Source organism: Vipera berus (assembly GCF_964194415.1).
Source record: "Vipera berus genome assembly, chromosome: 12".
NCBI lineage: Eukaryota > Metazoa > Chordata > Lepidosauria > Squamata > Viperidae > Vipera > Vipera berus.
Window position 1 is genome coordinate 4,852,054 of NC_138215.1, and position 19,867 is coordinate 4,871,920.

Sequence of the window (19,867 nt, forward strand, 5' to 3'; positions counted from 1 at the left end):
CCTACTGCTTCAGTGACTCCATCCAGCCACCTCATTCTCTGTCGTCCCCTTCTTCTCTTGCCCTCAACCTTTCCCAGCATTAGGCTCTTCTCCAGTGAGTCCTTCCTTCTCATTAGGTGGCCAAAGTATTTGAGTTTTATCTTCAGGATCTGGCCTTCTAAAGAGCAGTCAGGATTGATCTCCTCTAGGACTGACCGGTTTGATCGCCTTGCGGTCCAAGGGACTCGCAGGAGTCTTCTCCAGCACCATAGTTCAAAGGCCTCAATTCTTTGGCGCTCAGCCTTTCTTATGGTCCAACTTTCACTGCCATACATTGCAACTGGGAAGACCATAGCCTTGACTATACGCACTTTTGTTGACAGGGTGATGTCTCTGCTTTTTAGTGTGCTGTCTAGATTTGCCATGGCTTTCCTCCCCAGGAGCAAGCGTCTTTTAATTTCTTGGCTACAGTCCCCATCTGCAGTGATCTTGGAGCCCAGGAAAACAAAATCTGTCACTACCTCCATTTCTTCCCCATCTATTTGCCAGGAATTGAGAGGGCCAGATGCCATGATCTTGGTTTTCTTAATGTTAAGTTTCAACCCAAGTTTTGCACTCTCCTTCTTCACCCGCAACAAGAGGCTCTTTAGTTCTTCTTCACTTTCTGCCATTAGAGTGGTATCATCTGCGTATCTTAGGTTGTTGATATTTCTTCCGGCAATCTTAATTCCAACTTTTGATTCATCTAGCCCTGCCTTTCTCATGATGTGCTCTGCATATAAGTTAAATAGGCAGGGCGACAGTATACAGCCTTGCCGGACTCCTTTCCCAATTTTGAACCAATCAGTGGTTCCGTGTCCAGTTCTCACTGTTGCTTCTTGACCCGCATATAGGTTTCTCAAGAGACAAATAAGATGGTCTGGTACTCCCATCTCTTTAAGAACTTGCCACAGTTTGTTATGATCCACACAATCAAAGGCTTTAGCATAGTCAATGAAGCAGAAGTAGATGTTTTTCTGGAACTCCCTAGCTTTCTCCATGATCCAGCGTATGTTGGCAATTTGATCTCTAGTTCCTCTGCCTCTTCGAAATCCTGCCTGTACTTCTGGTAGTTCTCGATCCACATACTGCTGAAGTCTAGCTTGTAGGATTTTAAGCATGACTTTACTAGCATGAGAAATGAGTGCAATGGTGCGATAGTTTGAACATTCTTTGGCACTGCCTTTCTTTGGAATTGGAATGTAAACTGATCTTTTCCAATCCTGTGGCCACTGTTGAGTTTTCCAAATTTGCTGGCAAATTGAGTGTAGCACTTTTACTGCACTGTCTTTTAAGATTTTGAATAGCTCAGCTGGAATACTGTCACCTCCACTAGCTTTGTTGTTGCTCAGCTTTTCTAAGGCCCACTTCACCTCACATTCTAGGATGTCTGGCTCGAGGTCAGTGACCACCTCATTGTGATTATCTGGGACGTTAAGCTCATTCTTGTATAGTTCTTCTGTGTAATTTTGCCACCTCTTCTTAATCTCTTCTGCCTCTGTTAGGTCCCTGCCATTTTGGTCCTTTATCATGCCCATTTTTGCATGAAACGTTCCCTTCATCTCTCCAATTTTCTTGAAAAGATCTCTGGTCCTCCCTATTCTATTGTTTTCTTCTATTTCTTTGCACTGTTCATTTAAGAAGGCATTCTTATCTCTTCTAGCTATTCTCTGGAATTCTGCATTCAATTGGGCATATCTATGTTTTTCTCCCTTGCCTTTCGCTTCCCTCCTTTCCTCAGCTATTTGCAAAGCTTCCTCAGACAGCCATTTTGCTTTCTTGCATTTCTTTTTCTTTGGGATGGTTTTGGTTGCTACCTGTTGTACAATGTCGCGAACCTCTGTCCATAGTTCTTCAGGCACTCTGTCTATCAGATCTAATTCCTTAAATCTATTTGTCACCTCTACTGTATATTCAACAGGGATATGATTTAATTCATACCTGAGTGGCCTAGTGCTTTTCCCTACTTTCTTCAGTTTAAGCCTAAACTTTGCAAGGAGAAGCTCATGGTCTGAGCCACAGTCAGCTCCTGGTCTTGTTTTTACCGACTGTATAGAGCTTCTCCATCTTTGGCTGCAGAGCATATAGTCAATCTGATTTCTGTGTTGACCGTCTGGTGATGTCCATGTGTAGAGCCGTCTCTTGGGTTGTTGGAAAAGAGTGTTTGCTATGACCATCGTATTCTCTTGACAAAATTCTATCAGCCTGTGCCCTGCTTCATTTTGTACTCCAAGGCCAAACTTGCCTGTTATTCCAGTTATCTTTTGGCTTCCTACTTTAGCATTCCAATCCCCCATGATGATAAGGACATCATTTTTTGGTGTTACTTCTATAAGGTGCTGTAGAGCTTCATAGAACCGGTCAATTTCATCCTCTTCAGCACTGGTGGTTGGGGCATAGACTTGGACTACTGTGATATTGAATGGTTTGCCTTGGATTCGAACTGAGATCATTCTGTCATTTTGAGGATTGTATCCCAGTATTGATTTTCCTACTCTTTTATTGACTATGAAGGCTACTCCATTTCTTCTGAGGGATTCTTGCCCGCAGTAGTATACCTGATGGTCATCTGAATTAAATTCACCCATTCCTGTCCATTTTAGTTCGCTGATACCTAAGATGTCGATGTTCAGTCTTGTCATCTCTTGTTTGACCACGTCCAGCTTTCCTTGATTCATGGATCTTACATTCCAGGTTCCTATGGAGAAAAAATCTTTACAGCATCGGACTTTCCTTTCACCACCAGACATATCCACAGCTGAGCGTCCTTTCGGCTTTGGCCCAGTCGCTTCATTCTTTCTGGCGCTACTAGTACTAGCCCTCTGCTCTTCCCCAGTAGCATATTGGACGCCTTCCGACCTGAGGGGCTCATCTTCCAGCGTCATATCGTTTTGCCTTTTGGTACTGTCCATAGGGTTTTCATGGCAAAGATACTGGAGTGGGTTGCCATTTCCTTCTCCAGTGGATCACGTTTTGTCAGAACTCTCAGCTATGACCTGTCCGTCTTGGGTGGCCCTGCACGGCATAGCTCATAGCTTCATTGAATTACGCAAGCCCCTTCGCCACGACAAGGCAGTAATCCATGAAGGGGCCACAGGAGGAGGGCGAGGTCCAAAACAAAATGTGAAGAGCCATCTTCCAAGGGAGGCAAACAGCAACAGGCCCGAATAATAGCGGGGGGGGGGGAAGCAAACAATTGTTCCTGGCAAAGACTAACTCCCCACAGCATCTCTTTAAGTTACTCCCCTCCAGGCGTTCCTTGTGAGGAGCGGTGGGGCGACCTCCTCCTAAGTAGCCTTGCAGCCCTTCTCTGGGCTTGCCTGCGCTCCACTCTCCTTGCCCTTGGATCAGTGGAGGAGGCAGCTGTTCCTCATCAGAGGGGATCGGCTGCCGATCAGCGCCACCGCCGGTCAGCAGCCGATCCTCCCCTGTGTTGAGCTGGCAGGCAGCTCTCCGTCTGGTTGACCACCTCCCCTAATAGCTGAGGGGTCCAGAACAGCATCGCCCTCAGCCCCTGACTCTGCAAACATGCCAAGGCAACTGTGCCATCCTTATCAGACGGTCCCAGTTCCAACTCCTCCTCCTCCTCCTCCTCCTCCTCCTCCTCCTCCTCCAAACCAGGCTTTGATGGGGCCATGACACTTCCACCTGTTAGTTCTTGTCCTGGCCTCAGGTGCTTTGCAACATAAGTCAGTCCTCTCTTCTCTGTAACAGCCCCTCAAGTACTGAAAGACTGCTATCATGTCATCCCCCAGTCCTTCTCTTCATTAGATTAATCAGAATAGAGTTGCAAGGGACTTTGGAGGTCTTCTAGTGCAGCCCCCTGCTCAAGCAGGAGGCCCTATAGTACCATTCCAGACAAGTGACTGTCCAGTCTTTTCTTAAAAGCCTCCACTGATGGAGCACCCACAACTTCTGGAGGGAAGCCATTCCACTGGTTGATTGTTCTCACCGTTAGGAAGTTCCTCCTTATTTCCAAGTTTATTTATTTATTTATTTATTTATTTCATTTGTATACTGCCCTTCTCCCTAAGGACTCAGGGCGGTGAACAGTGACATAAATAATAGAATGTACAAATATAGATATTGAAAATAAATTAAACCCTAATTTAGCCCAAATGTAGAAGATAGTTACCTTAAGATAATAATTACAAAAGAACCCATCAGACCAGACCGGATTGCTTAAACAGATGTGTTTTTAGGTCGCATCGGAAGGAGCGAAGGTCGGGAGCCATCCGGAGCTCAACCGGTAAACGGTTCCATAGGTCAGGCGCGCCCACAGAGAACGCCCTCCCCCTGGGAGCCACCAGACGGCATTCTCTGAACGGCGGCACCCTGAGGAGGCCCTCTCTGTGGGAGTGCACTGGACGGAGGGGCGTTGATGCTGGCAGCAGGTGATTCCTAAGGTACTCCGGACCCATGCCATGTAGGGCTTTGAAAACCATTACCAGCACCTTGAATCTTACCCGGAGGATAACTGGGAGTTATTGCTTATAGTTGCTTCTCTCCTTGATTAGTTTCCATCCATTGTTTCTTGTCTTGCCTTCTGGTGCTTTGGAAAATAAATTGACCCCCTCAAATATTGAAAGACTGCTATCATGTCCCCCCCTAGTGCTTCTTTTCTCTAGACTGGCCATACCCAGTTCCTGCAACCATTCATCATATCGTTTAGCCTCCAGCCCCAGTCCCCAGGAGATTGTTTTGATGAGCTACACCTACATTTACTAATTCGGTTGTTAAGCGAATCACTGCAGATATTAAGTGAATCACACAGTCACTAAGCGTATCCAGCTTCCCCCATTGACTTTGCTTCTGGGAAGCCAACTGAGAAGGTCACAAAGGGTGATCCACGGATGCGGCGTCTCTTGTGAATGTTACGCCATTTGCCAGGAACCAGAATTTTCCTCAGGTCACTGTGGGGGAGGCTATGATGGTGCAAGGACCATTTATAAATTACTTATTTCAGTGTGGGGGTCACTTTGAATGGTCACTAAACAAATGGCTGTTAAGTCGAGGATTACCGTATTGATTTCCTTTAAAGACACTTTAATCTCAAGAATTGAACCTTTTGTGTAAAAACACAAAGCCTTTCATGTTCGGATTCTTTTGCAGCTTGATGTTCCACCTTAACAGCAAGATCGCTAATTGAAGGACCAAGATTCTCCTAAAAGCAGGAAATCTTTTCTGTAAAGTTTTACAAAAAATAAAATAAAAATAAAAATAAAAAATAGCAGTTGTTTCTGTAATGGCTGGGCTACCACAGCTGGCTTCCTTGCCTCTTCCTGAAGGGTCTTTGATGATGAAAGACATTTGGTGTCCTTCTCGCAGAGGTCACTGATGGAGCAGCATGTGCCGTCAGGCGTGTACAGTGTCTGCTTTTGGGCTTCTATATGCGCCCATCAGTTCTTCCATTGCAGAAATTGAGGGATGATTTTAAAAAGTCCACTGCGGGTAGTCCTCGACTTATAACAGCTCATTTAGTGACCATTCAAAGTTGCAAAAGCACTGGGGGGAAAAAAGTGACTCATGACCATTTTTGAGAGTGACAAACTTTGAAGCATTGGATCACGCAATCAAAATTCAGACGCTTGGCAACTGGCTCATCCTTAACGACCGTTGCTGTCTCCCAAAATCACGTGATACCCCTTTTGCAACCTTCTGACAAGCCAAGTCAGCGGAGAAGCCAGATTCGCTTAACAACCAGGTTACTAACTTATCAGTGATTACTCCAGTAATACAGTCCTGGGTTGTATAAACAGAAGAAGCGTAGAACCAAAATCACCGCTTTATAAGGCCTTCGTAAGGCCACACCTGGAATACCGCATCCAATTTTGGCCACCGGATTACAAAAAAGATGTTGAGATTTTGGAAAAATTGCAAAGAGCAACTAAGATGGTTAAAGGCCTGGAGACTAAAACACATGAAGAACGGTTGAAGGATTTGGGAATGGCCAGTCTGGACGAAGAGAAGGACTAGGGGGGACACGATAGTAGTCTTTCAATATTTGAGGGGCTGCCACAAGGAGGAGGGGGTCAATTTATTTTCCAGAGCACCAGAAGGCGAGACAAGATACAACAGATGGAAACTAGTCAAGGAGAGAAGCAACCTGGAATTAAAGAGAAACTTCCTAACAGTGAAGACAATTAACTTGTTTTCAGAAAGTTGTGGGTGCTTCATCACTGGAGGTTTTTAAGAAGAGACTAGACAGTCACTTGTCTGAAATGATATAGGGTCTCCCCTATATCATTTCAGACTTGACGGGGCTGGACTAGAAGACTTGAACAGGGGGCTGGACTAGAAGACCTCCAAAGTCCCTTCCAGCTGTATTCTGATTGATTGATTCATTTAACAACTGTGGCAAGAAAGATTATAAAATTGGGCAAAACTCACTTAACAAATGTCTCACTTAACAGACACAGAGACACAGGGGTTCTCCTGAACCTCTGGTCTTCTGGATGAGGTTCCTCTCCAGCGGTTTTAGCCAGCCAAGCTTTCTTTGACAGTCTGCCTTGTGGACTTAGGGACAAAGACTTCCTTACCCCAATTCCATAAATTGTTGCAGTCATTAAGGAAACCTGAAGTTTGGATGCCTTCTTAGTGAAGGCTACCACCATTAGGTAGGACTCCCACATTTGTTAGGAAGAAATGATCTTAACATTTATTCCTCCAGTAAAATGTTTGCATTGCATGCTTCAAATCCAGCTGGATTTCTGTTCTCCGCTGGCTTCTTTTTAAATTCCTGTCTCTTTGCACCTGCTTTCTTGCCTTGAAAGAGTCTTTTCTCCAGATGGTATCTGCAGCTCTTAATAAATGAGTCCAGTCACTCAATTGATAAAATCTGTCCTTCTGCTCAGCCTTATCTTGGTCCTCGGGGGACAGAAGAGACAATGGCAGGCATAGATCCATCGATGCATTTTTCATGCATGGTGTTGGCATTTCAGAGTTTAACTTTCCAAGAAACTCTGCTTCCGCTTGTTAAGTTTCAAGACAAGGGGGTACCAAAAAATGAGGGACCGATGGCCTCTCCAAAGACATCTGTCTGAATGGATTTGGGTTCCAGTTCAACCGTGGCATATCAGCGTAGGCAAGGCACATAACACCAGTGTCCAAAATAGGATCAGATTCTTGTACGGGGGTACCTTGGTATTCAACTGCTTTGAAACTCATCAAATTTGGTGCAGGTAATCCTCTACTTACAGTAGTTCTTTTAGTGACTGTTCAAAGTTACAATGGCACTGAAGAAAATGATGAGCGTTGAAGCATCACCATTGTTCTGTCCCAGCCTACGTACGTCCTTGTTACTTCACAAAAACAACCCCTCTTTTAACAGTAGACTGGAAAAATTAACCCTTTTTATTTGAGTTACAGACCTGATAATTGTCCCAGAAAACAAAAGCAAGAGAACACTTTTCCAACGGAGACCTTGTCCAAAAGCAAAATGGAGCAGGAGTCAGACAGGAAATAACTCACAGTCAAAATAAACAGACCATGATCTCTTGACACTGAAGTTCTTTGCAAATGGTTGCCTCCAGCAACCAGCCCTGCCTACACATTCCCTTTTTGTTACACAGCCCCCAAGGCGTGGCTTCTCACTGCTTTCTCCTTCTCCCCTGGAGTTGCCCCATTGCCTCCCTCTGTCCTACTTGTGTGACCTGTCTGTGTTTACGAGCATCTCTGAGGTCTTCCAGCTGTGCTTCCTCCAAGTCTGACTCAGCTTCCCAGCACAGCTGGCTCTCAGCTTGATCACGAGTGGAAGGAGCAGCCTCTTCATTAGTTTGTAAGTCCTGCAGCTCATCAGAGTCTCCCTCTGACTTTGATGGCTCTCCAGGCTCCTCCTCCTCCCCCTCCTCTGATTCCCCAGACTCAACTACCGGGTTCGCAGGCTGGCACAGAATCACAACACCCATAGTCACATGATCAAAATTCAAACGCTTGGCATCTAGTTCATATTTATGACAGCAGTGTAAAAGGGTCACGTGATCAACTTTTCCAAACGTCTGACAAGCAAAGTCCATGGGGAAGCCAGATTCACTTAACAACCATGTTACTAACTTACTAACTTTAACTGCACTGATTCACTTAACAACTGTGGCAAGAAAGGTTGTAAAATGGAGCAAAATTCACTTAATAAGTGTCTCACTTAGCAATGTAAATGTTGGACTCCATGGTGGTCATACGTTAAGGACGACCTGTACGCAACACATTTTGACACAAAAGAATTTGTCCTGGTACTCATTGTCTGTTCAGTATTCGATGCTCAAGCTAGAACTTGTCCATTGCCTTTGTGACTCATTATTCCTTACGGGAGAAATAAGCACCATCATTTTCAGCACTCATCCAGAACTAATTAACAATGAGTATTTCAGTATGACTCTAGATCTAATTCCAAGCTAGGGTCTTCAGTCTTGACCCCCAGAACCAACTTGGTATCAACAGTGGACGCTTTGCTGGAGCTGAACTAAACAGAAAAATAAAGAGAGAGACACAACTTGTTTTGAGTCAACTTTCCTCAGCGAATTTTGTAAGCGGAATTTGCACAGAGAAGAATAAGATTCAGAGTCAGGAGATATGAGCTGAGACAGAATATTACTGAAGGCAGAAATATAGATTTTAAGAGACAGTGGGAGTGAGATTACAAAGAACCGTTCAGCTTTTTCTGAATTTGTATTGGCTGTTAATTCTGTTCCTTCTTGCTGTTTGTCTCTTGCGTGCTTATTATTTGGGGGAATAAATTTTGTGCCACTCATAAAATGTCTGTATTTCATGTTGGTAATTTGTTTTTAAAAGGCCTAACCTTTTATATTCTGATGAAAAGCTCCACCTTGCAGGAGAAAAGCTTACCAGGTGAAGTGGTGTTGAATTGTAATATGTGGATTCTGACTGCAAGAAACATCTGTTGCTTTTGAAAGATTTAATTTAGCTATCAAGGGCCAGAGTCGCTTGAAAACGTAGCGTTGTGTGTGCCACAAGGAGGAAACACAACACCAGGGTAACTGAACTATTGCTTTGCTGCTTCATTTTCTGTTTTCATTCCACGGAGATTAATAGAAGCGGAGGTGGGTGGAGGCAGTGGCTGTTTTTATGAGTTTTCATCTAAATGTTAAGAGGTGTGAACCGAGGAACATATAATTCAAGGAGTATGTCAGTTGGAAACTTTTCTTATTTTTTATTAAGCTGATTAATTGTTTTAATTAGTTACTCGAGGAAGCAGAGGACAGCTACAGAACTTGGTAATTTTTAGGCACAACATTATGTGCTAGCTCTTCCGTTGATAGCTTAAGTAGAGAGGGCTGGGGGTAGAAACTAGGCCAGCTAAGTAAAACTTTTCTTGGGAACTTTGTAATTCTGCTTTGCATTTTCAAAGTAAAGCAAACGCAACCCTAGGCTGCATTAACAGACGGATCCCATCAAGATCAAGGGAAGTATTAGTACCACTTTATAAAAGCCTTAGTAAGACTACACTTCGAATAATGCATCCCGTTTTGGTCATCATATTATAAAGAAGATGTTGGGACTCTGGAAAGAGTGCAGAAAAGAGCAAAAAAGATGATTAGGGGGACTGGAGACTAAACCACATGAAGAACGGCTGCAGGAATTGGGCTTAGTCTAAAGAAAAGAAGAAATAGGGGTGACACGATAGCCGTGTTCCAGTGTTTGAGGGGCTGCCCCAAAGAAGAGGGGGTCAAACTGTTCTCCAAAGCACTTGAGGGTAGGATAAGAAGCAATGGATGGAAACTAATCAAGGAGAGAAGCAATCTAGAACTAAGGAGAAATTTCCTGACAGTGAGGACAGTCAACCAGTGGAACTGCTTGCCTTCAGAAGTCATAGGTGCTCCAACACTGGAGGTTTTCCAGAAAACATTAGACAGCCATTTGTCTGGAACGGTATAAGGTCTCTTACTTGAGGAGAGGGTTGGACTAGAAGACCTCCAAGGTCCCTTCCAACTCTGTTATTCTTTGAATATGGCTAAGAGAAACCTTTTCTTGAGGTCTTCAGAAGACGCTCACAGAAAATATGCCTGCCGTAACAGTGGACGCCGAACAAAATGCATGCAGTTAACAGTGTCAGGATGATGACCATAACAGCACAATCAAAGCCTTGCTCTTTTTTGTGCATGCAGACTTCCCAGACAGATGGCCCAGAGGAGCTTGCTGTGCACTCTGCAACCCTTTCCAATCATGCCAGAGTCGTAACAATTGCTGCTGCTCCAGACTGCAAGCTTGGGGACCCAAGAAAGGCCAAAGATAATCTTCCAGATGTTGCCCATCCAGAACAGGGGAAGCCTCCTCTGTCCAGAACAATTCTTTGAATCCTGGAAGTGGGCCACACAGAGGCCAGGGTTCCTTGCACTTAACCCCAGCATCCTATGTCCTCCAGGATTGCCGGACAAATAACCATAATCCCATTGCCTTTTCCTCCTGAATCTTTCTCCACTGTCTTTTTGGCCTGCTTCTATTTACCCTGATTCTGAGCAGATTTCCCTTCGTTGCCCTTCCTATCCACTCAGCCCGGTGATGTTCCTCCTTCTTCTTACAGCAATACGAAGCTGGAACCAATTTTTCCTCACGACCTTTTGGTGCCACATAGAAATATTGACCTTCTTACTTCTGACAGATTGCCTGTTTTTTTGGCTGGAATGTTTGTACACATTGCGCAACATTTAACCGGGTCAAATGTTGGCTTCCAAGGATCTGGAGTCGCTTTCCTTTCTGCCAGAATAGCTGAATAATCCCGGATCTCTTCTTTTGACAGTTGCCATCCTCTGTCTGGCGAATGCAACTGCAAAGCTGGCTGGGCAGGGCTCTATTGCAACGAAACGTGCGCGCCTGGCTTCTACGGTGAAAGTTGTCAACTTGTTTGCCATTGTCAAAATGGAGCAGATTGTGATAGCATCACGGGGAAATGTACCTGTGGACCAGGATATATGGTAAGTTCTGACCTCCTCCTGTTATTATTATTATTATTGTTGTTTGTTGCGCGGTCAGCCAGATGTTCAGATTGGATTTGGCATTTTTGTCTGCCTATCGAGTGTTTCCCAAGGACCTAGGATAGGCAGATGTGGATGTTTGATGGTGTTAGAAATATCACTGCAGGTTATAAGCTGTTCTGAGAGACACAGAGCCTGGCCCATCTATTTGTATGTCAGCTACTACCAGAAACATATACCAATAATAACTTATTTTTGGCCGATGACAAAGCCAAGAAGGTGGCTTCATTCTGGCAGTTTAAACTTTGATCTAGACATGGAAGGAGGAGGAGGAGGAGGAGGAGGAGGAGGAGGAGGAGGAGCTGTTCTGCCAGCTTTTGCCCTTGACTGATGGTGAATTTGTCAGTGCTGATGGTGTTCAAGTGGTGCTCCAGATGTTTTGGGATTGCACCCAAGGCACCTATCACTATTGGTACTACCTTTGGGTTGTTGTTTTTTTTCCACAGTCGTTCTATTTCTATTTGCAAGTCTTTCTGTTTTATGATCTTCTCCAGTTTTTTCTCTTCTATTCTGCTGTCCCCAGGTACTGCCACGTCCGCTATCCAGAGTCTTTTGTCTTTCTTATCGACAGTTGTTAAGTCTGGGATATTATTATCATTATAGTGTCAATACAGTCTCTTCTGAACAGTGTTCTCAGCAAAAGCTGATCATGTAGGGTCACTTCAAGCTTTAGAACTGCCAGAAATATGCATATGTTTCCAAGCTCAGTTGTTTTCGGGAAATGAAACGCTCTGAGGTCAAAACTAATTTTTCAGCTATTTTGACAATTGTACTTTTTTGCTTTTTTAAAAAAAATATTGTCATTTGTCATAGTATAAAATAGAAAAGAAAAGAAAGATAATGGGGAAATGGGGAAGGGAAAAGAAGGGTAGGGTAGAGGGGAAAGCGGGGAAAAAGCATTGATTTTCAACATTTTCAGTGCAATAAAATTCAAAATAAAGGGTCAACCCTGGCTTTTTACTCTCACATATTTAGTGAAGCCATTTGTATAACAGCAAACTAATCTAATCAGCAAAATACAAAGTCAAAAACTTCATGTTTTGCTTTGTTTTGTTTCGAGCAGAAACTCCAGAAGCAGTTTCCAAATAGAAATAAAACTGGATGCACTCTTTCCTTTAATTAAAATAGTTCACTTTGCCATCGCAGGCCAGCTCCATCGCTTTTTTCATCCATTCTTCCATTGTGAGAATTGATGTACCTGTCAGGTTTTTTTGTGTGCATATGACAACGACATTGTTGCGGCTTGTTACACTCCAGTAATGATGGGAAAAACATTTGCCTGTTTATTTCACAAGCTCCGAATTTCACTTGCTGATATTTTTCAGTCTTTCCCAGTTCCTTTTAAGCTACTTTTGTTTCATTTGGTTTTTGTCGTATCTGTAAGTCACACTTCTTTTCCCGAGGAGCCCTCGGTGCTCTTGTAGCTTAGCAGTTTTCTTGCAGACATTTTATTTATTTATTTATTTTAATTCCATTTATATCCCGCCCTTCTCCGAAGACTCAGGGCGGCTTACAAGCTTAGCAGTAGCCTTCATTCTATGTATATGCCTGCTTATTAGGGCTTTCACACACACCCCAAGCGGCATTATTACAAAGTCAGCTTAATTGCCCCCAACAATCTGGGTCCTCATTTTACCTACCTGGGAAGGATGGAAGGCTGAGTCAACCTTGAGCCTGGTGGGACTCGAACCTGCACTAATTGCAGACAGCTGGTGTTACTTAAGGAGGCATTAGCCCACTGCTCCACCAAGGACATGACCCAACTAGGTAACATCATCAGTGCCAGAAGGGAGTGGGATTTGAACTGATGATGTTGCCTAATTTGGGAACGTCTGCAAGAAAACAACCAAGCTCAGAGAGCACCAAATAGCCTCCGTTATTGGTACTTGTTTTCCTGCAGATATTGAGCACGCTGTGACATCTCTCTGAATTCAGAAATCCTGTAAAATGTTCATATGGTCATATGGAGGCCTTTTTTCCCCAACAGTACGATTATAACAGTACAATATTTTGAGGGTTCAAATCCCATTTGCATAAACTCCAATGTATAATTTTTGTTTAGCGATCATATCTTTTCTTATTTGGGTGGGCAGTTTTGCTACAGCCACTGGCTAAGTGGTGAAAAGAATCTTGTATTTGATAATGTTTCATTATTTTTATTTCTTTGACCTATTGTTGTTTTTTAATGATGATTATTGGAATAATTTGGGGATTAGGTATGTGAAAAGACAGTAAGATCAGCCTTTAGTAGCAAAATATTACGGTAAACTGTTTTTCAGGATTCAGGAATTCAGTGTCCAGGAACTAGGATTCAAATCTGAATTTAATAAGGAAGAATTTGAAAAATCTTCCAAATTTTATCAGTAATTTTATTTCAGCACTCTTTTATTTCTTTGTAAGCTTGACAGAGTGACGGTCCAAAATTTGATGAAGGCAAAGCAAATTGTGAAAAGAGCAGCCTTGTTTTATCTTATTGTTGTTATAACAATATCAGCAGGGATCGAGCAGGACAACAATACTTAATTTGGAGAGAATAGGAGTAAAGACTTAGAAGCTCTAAAATGCAACAGATTTCCCAGCTTTTGGGTTATTATAAAATTATGAGAAGGCAAATAAATATTTGAAAATTAAATATATTATTTGGAAGTAAAATAACATTTTATGTTCTAACTCTTATGTCTAAAAGAATCAGGCAGAAAAAAAGTAAAACTTGAGGTGGTAAGCCAACTGTGAATATACCATCAGATCAAAGAATCCGTTTACTAGTTCAGAGTAATTTCTCTTGCAGTATGAAAAAATGATTGTAGTCAAATGTTAGGGGTGCCAAATGCTATTAAATCTATGTTGGGCATCCCTTCATTTGAAGTATTCATACATGTCGGCCCCTTATTGTGACAAATGTATTTGTATCTTCTATTTTCTATTCTTCCTCCCTCGCTTTCTCGCTTTCTCCCTCCCTCCCTCCTTCCCTTTCTTCCTATCTCTCTCCCTCCCTCCATCTCCCTTCTTTCCTTCCTCTTCTTCCTTCCTTCCTCCCTTCCTCTTTCTCCCCTCCTTCCTTTCATCCATCCCTTCTGCCTTCTTCCCTCATTCCCTTCCTCTCTTCCCTCCTTTTCCTTCCTTCCTTCCCTCCTTCCTTCTTTCCTTCTCTCTGTCATTCTCTGTATTGTATATAATGTGTGTGTGTGCGTGCATACAAACCACATATACACACAGAGACACAAAAACACATCTTTATATCCATGTAGCTTTTTCCTTTTTAATGTCATGGTTCCGACAGATGAAATACTTCAAAGAACTTTGAGGCATTGTTTTCCTTAAAGAATCTTTATTAGAGTACCATAACATCGGCACGAACATAGGTGAAGCCAAAATCTGAATTCCCCTCCCCTGAACACATAGTACCTAGTGAAAATCCCTCCTCTAATTAACAGTCATAAATCACATTCTCCAATTAATTTGAAACACAGGCTTTCCCTCCAGTTCTCCAGCCCTCCATTTCTTACCATCTCTTATTTCAAAAAACCTTGTCTCTCATACAACTGCAATATTGTTACGTCTAACTAACTCCCCTATAAATTCCTCCTCCTCCTCACCAGTATCATCTAATTCTAACTCTAAGAGTAAAACAAAGTAAATGGCTGCATCCTGGATGAAGCGGTTTATCTAGACCCGTACCAATCGGGCTTCAGGCCGGGCTACAGCACGGAGACGGCATTGGTCGCTCTGATAAATGATCTCTGGAGAGCCCGGGACAGGGGCCATTCCTCTGTCCTAGTCTTATTAGACCTCTCGGCGGCTTTCGATACCATCGACCATGGTATCTTGCTGCGACGCCTCAGGGGACTGGGAGTGGGAGGCACGGTTCTGCGCTGGTTCTCCTCCTTTCTCCAGGGTCGCTCGCAGTCGGTGTTGGCAGGGGGACAGAGGTCGACCCCGAGGCCTCTCGCTTGCGGAGTCCCTCAGGGGTCGGTCCTCTCGCCTCTCCTGTTCAACATCTACATGAAACCGCTGGGCGAGATCATTCGCAGCTTTGGAGTAGGGTACCATCAGTATGCTGATGACACCCAGCTTTTCATCTCAACTCCAAACAACATCAGTGATGCCCTCGACGTGATGTCCAGCTGCCTGAAAGCGGTCCGGGAATGGATGGGGAGGAACAGGCTTCAACTGAACCCGGACAAGACTGAATGGCTGTACGTACCGGCAAGCCAGGATACTCAGAACATCCCATCCCTTAACATCGGGGACAAGTTACTACCCCCTGTTGATAGGGCCCGCAACCTGGGTGTCCTCCTTGACTCGCAGCTCTCCCTGGAAGATCACATAGGAGCTGTGACCAAGGGGGCCTTCTCCCGGGTTCGACTAGTTCGCCAATTACGGCCTTATCTGGACCTGGATGCCTTACGTACAGTCACCCATGCTCTTGTGACCTCTCGCCTAGACTATTGTAACGCTCTCTACATGGGGCTGCCCTTGAGATCCACTCGGAAGCTTCAACTGGTGCAAAGTGCAGCGGCACGGACACTCTTGGGAGCCTCCCGATACTCCCATATCACACCTCTCCTCCGTGCGCTGCACTGGCTTCCGGTTGCCTTCCGTGTGAAGTTCAAGGTGCTAACAATGACGTACAAAGCCCTACATAGCATGGGTCCGGACTACCTACGGGAGCACCTTCTGCCAATGTCAGCACCCCACCGTCCTGTGCGCTCCCACAGAGAGGGCCTCCTCAGGGTGCCACCGCTCAAGGAATGTCGGCTGGTGGCCCCCAGGGGGAGGGCATTCTCACTGGGTGCGCCAGCCCTCTGGAACAGCTTACCAACCGAAATCCGGATGGCCCCCGACCTCCGCACCTTCCGACGCGAATTAAAAACTTACCTGTTCCAGCAGTCCGGCCTGGCCTGATAGCTCTAATTGGGGTCCCAGTTTGTATTTTACTATTGTTTTTTCACTATTGTTCATTCTGTATGCCCACCTTATTCTGTACACCGCCCCGAGTCCCTCGGGAGAAGGGCGGTTTATAAAAACAAATAAATAAATAAATAAATAAATAAATAAATAAATCTCCATATGTTGTCAAAGCAAGAACATCCGATGTTAGCAGCGTTGACATTTAAGTAAGTATTCTCTTTAATTACCAAGGTAAAGCTCACCGCATCAAATGAATGCTCAAGGACAAATGAACTTCTCCACTTGCTGTGAAGTGTCCAACTTAACATCTGGCGATTCGCCCAGTGCATTCAGGTTCACTCTCCTCTGGTTCCAACAAATGTAGATCTAACCCAGGGGTAGGCAACCTTGGCTCTTTTATGACTCGTGGACTTCAACTCCCAGAATTCCTGAGCCAGCCATGATGAGGAGAAATGGAGAGGTTTCCAAGCTGAGCCCTGCAGGCTCAGGAATTCTGGGAGTTGAAGTCCACGAGTCATTTTTTATTGTTGTGAGCTGCCCTGAGTCCTTAGGGAGAAGGGCGGCATATAAATTTAAATAATAACAACAACAACAACAACAACAACAACAACAACAACAACAACAACAATAATAATAATAATAATAATAATAATAATAATAATAATAATAATAATAATAATAATAATAATAATAATAATAATTCTCGTTGTCCGGAAAATTCTCCTTAGTTCTAGGTTGCTTCTCGGTTAGTTTCCAGTCTTCCTGATGTCACTTAGAGAAAGAGCTTATCTGATTTCAACTGCGACTCCCAATTTCACAGGTCTAGTCCTGGTTCTTCTCAGAAACGAGGCCCCATAAGCAATTTTTCCCACCGTATAATCTTTTATAGGTCAGAGTTTTCCAACTTTGTTCCCAGGAAACCTGACTTCCTGAAAAACTAACTAGCTAGCTAAACTGATGATAAGAAGATAAGGGATCGGGAGGTTAAAATGTACGATGAATGGTTGAGGAAACTAGGTATGTCTAGTTTAACGAAGAGAAGACTTAGGAGTGCTGTGATAATACTGAGGGTCTGTAGAGAGACGAGGGGCTCGACCTATTCTCCAAAGCACCTGAGGGAAGGACAAGAAGTAACAGATGGATGCTTGTTAAAGGGAGATCTAACCTGGAACCAAGGATTTATTTGTTTGTTGGTTGGTTTGTTTACTGAGTGTATGGCATGCAACTAAGGAGAAAATTCCTAATGGTGAGAACAATTAACCAGTGAAACGACTTGCTTCCAGATGTTGTGGGTGCTTCATCACTGGGCATTTTCAAGAAGATGACTGGGCAGCCATTTGTCTGGAATGGTATACGGTCTCCTGCTTGACTGGTCTCGAACAGAGGTCCCCAACCTTTTGGGCACCAGGGACCAGTTACTTGGAGAGAGGTTTTTCCGCAGACCGGAGCGGGTCTGGTTTTGTGTACTGCCTTGCATCGCACGGTTGGGGCTTTGCTTGTTTGTGGGGCCCGGTTGCTGGCATGCTGTGGCCCGGTACTGGTCCACGGACCGGGGGTTGGGGACCCCTGGACTAGAAGACCTCAAAGGTCCCTTCCAACTCTATTATTCTATGCTCTAAACTAAAAATTAACAAACCTATAAACAACAAAAAGATAATTTCTGCATAGACAGTTTTCTATCACTAGTGATCTGTCTTTCAGTCAGAAAACCTGGGACATTTTCTTAACAAACAAGTCCCACAATCTGAAAAATTTTGGAAACTGTTGTTCTGGGGTTAGGCTGATTCTGGCTGGAACCCAAGTTAATAATTTTATTTTTCTAATTTTCATTTTATTTTGCTAATAACTAGCACAAAAGCATAACAAGATAAAATAAACACAGCAACTACGATAGAACAAATACAAAGAGGAGAATACCAGCTCCATGTGGGTTTTTCAATAACATCTGGATATAATGCAATATAGATATCATATATTCCTTCGGCTTAGGCGAAGACTGAAATTCAGAGCTGAAGTTAAGATTTTGATCTTCAGATTAAAGAAGGGAAGGATTATTATTGCATTATTGGGCTGAGAAATTGACTAGCGCAGCTTTAATTAGAGAAAGAATGTACACTGTAAAGCACCATTGAACTTTACAACTTTCTGTGTGAACATAGAAAAGACGATAAAAAATTTTTGGGGAGGGTGTTATTTGTCCATATCCCACCTCATTCTGTTGTGAATGTTGATTGCCAACACAAAAGAACTAGCCGAAGGAAGTTCTCAATCTGCATTCGTTCAGCCACCATTCAAAGTTAGGACGGCACTGAACTGAGCAAATGGTGGTTGTGAGAGGCCTCAGTGTTGTGCCCCTTGCGGACACCCTGTCGTCACATCTGGACACTTGGCAGCCAGCTCACATTTATTGCGTTAGTTAGCGAGTCAGTTTGTACCCCTCCTTCGCATGTTTTTAGAAGTAACTCAAGGCGGCGAACATACCTAATGTTCCTTCCTCCTCCTATTTTCTCCAGAACAACAAGCCTCTGAGGTGGGCTGGGCTGAGAAGGGGTGAGTGACCCAGTTGGCTTTCATGCCTAAGGCAGGACTAGAACTCACCGTCTCCTGGTGATTGGCCCAAAGGCACCCAGCCGGCTTTCAGGCATAAGGTGGGACTAGAACTCTCCATCTCCTACCATTGGCCCAAAGTCACCCAGTCAGCTTTCATGGCTAAGGTAGGATTTGAATTCACGATCTCCCGGTTTCTAGCCTGGTGCCCTAACCACTAATGCAAACTGGCTCTTAGCAGGCTGTGTGTTTGCAATTTCCAACTTCCCTGCTGGCTTCCGCAGAAAGACAACCTGGCAGGGAAGGGCCACAAGTTGCAGGGGTGAGTCTTCCCCACCCCACCCATCCTCCTCCAGTCCCCCTGTCCTCACGCTACCCTGGCCACTCGTGGGCCCTCCCTGACCCACATTGCATCTCTCTTGGACCCTTTGCAACCTCCCCTCCCCTGCTTCTAGCCCTCTCTTTGACACCCCAAATAGCGCAATCAGAAAGAATGGAAAGAGGAATGCAGGTAGTCCTGACTTAACAAGCACAATTAGGACTGGAAAATCTGTTGCTAAGCAAAGTAGTCATTAAGGGAGACATTGTGTGACTGTGATGGGCTTATGATCTCACTTCCACCATAGCCATTAGGCAAGACATCTCGTGGTTTGAATGACGTTTTCTCCTTGATTCTACCTCTCGGAAGCTAGCCTTGGTGGAGCAGTGGGCTAATGCCTCCTTAAGTAACACCAGCTGCCTGCAATTAGTGCAGGTTCAAGTCCCACCAGGCTCAAGGTTGACTCAGCCTTCCATCCTTCCGAGGTAGGTAAAATGAGGACCCAGATTGTTGGGGGCAATTAAGCTGACTTTGTAATAATGCCGCTTGGGTGTGTGTGTGTGTGAAAGCCCTAATAAGCAGGCATATACATAGAATGAAGGCTACTGCTAAGTTTGTAAGCCGCCCTGAGTCCTCGGAGAAGGGCGGGATATAAATGGAATTAAAATAATAAATAAAATAAATAAAATAACTGTGAAGCAGACAAATGTCGATGGCAAGACCATGGGGATGCTGCAGTGCTCATAGTTGCAAGATCGTTAAGTTACTTTTTCAGCGTCGTTGGAACTTTGAATGGTCGCTAAGTGGGGCAGTTGTTAAGTGAGGACTGCCTGCAGATGCCTTTTTTTTCGACTACAGGTAGTCCTCGACTTACGACCACAAGTGAGCCGAAAATTTATGTTGCTAAGTAAGACATTTGGCAAGTGAGCTTTGCCCCATTTTAAGACCTTTCTTGCCACACCTGTTAAGTGAATCACTGCAATTGCAAAGTCAGCAACGGGGTTGTTAAGTGAATCCGGCTTCCCCACTGATGTTGCTTGTCAGAAGGTCATAAAAGGGGATCACGTGATCCTGGGACACTGCG

The 19,867-nt window shown here is 44.2% G+C and overlaps 1 protein-coding gene across 1 annotated transcript in view; it reads left to right on the forward strand.

Moving 5' to 3' along the window:
• MEGF11 (multiple EGF like domains 11) overlaps nt 1-19,867 on the forward strand; it is a gene marked incomplete at its 3' end in the record, with an annotated part of 413,211 nt that overhangs the window by 229,718 nt on the left and 163,626 nt on the right. Inside the window, 1 exon segment of the mRNA XM_081337571.1 lies at nt 10,772-10,946. Within this exon segment, the coding sequence (XP_081193697.1) occupies nt 10,772-10,946 (175 nt within the window).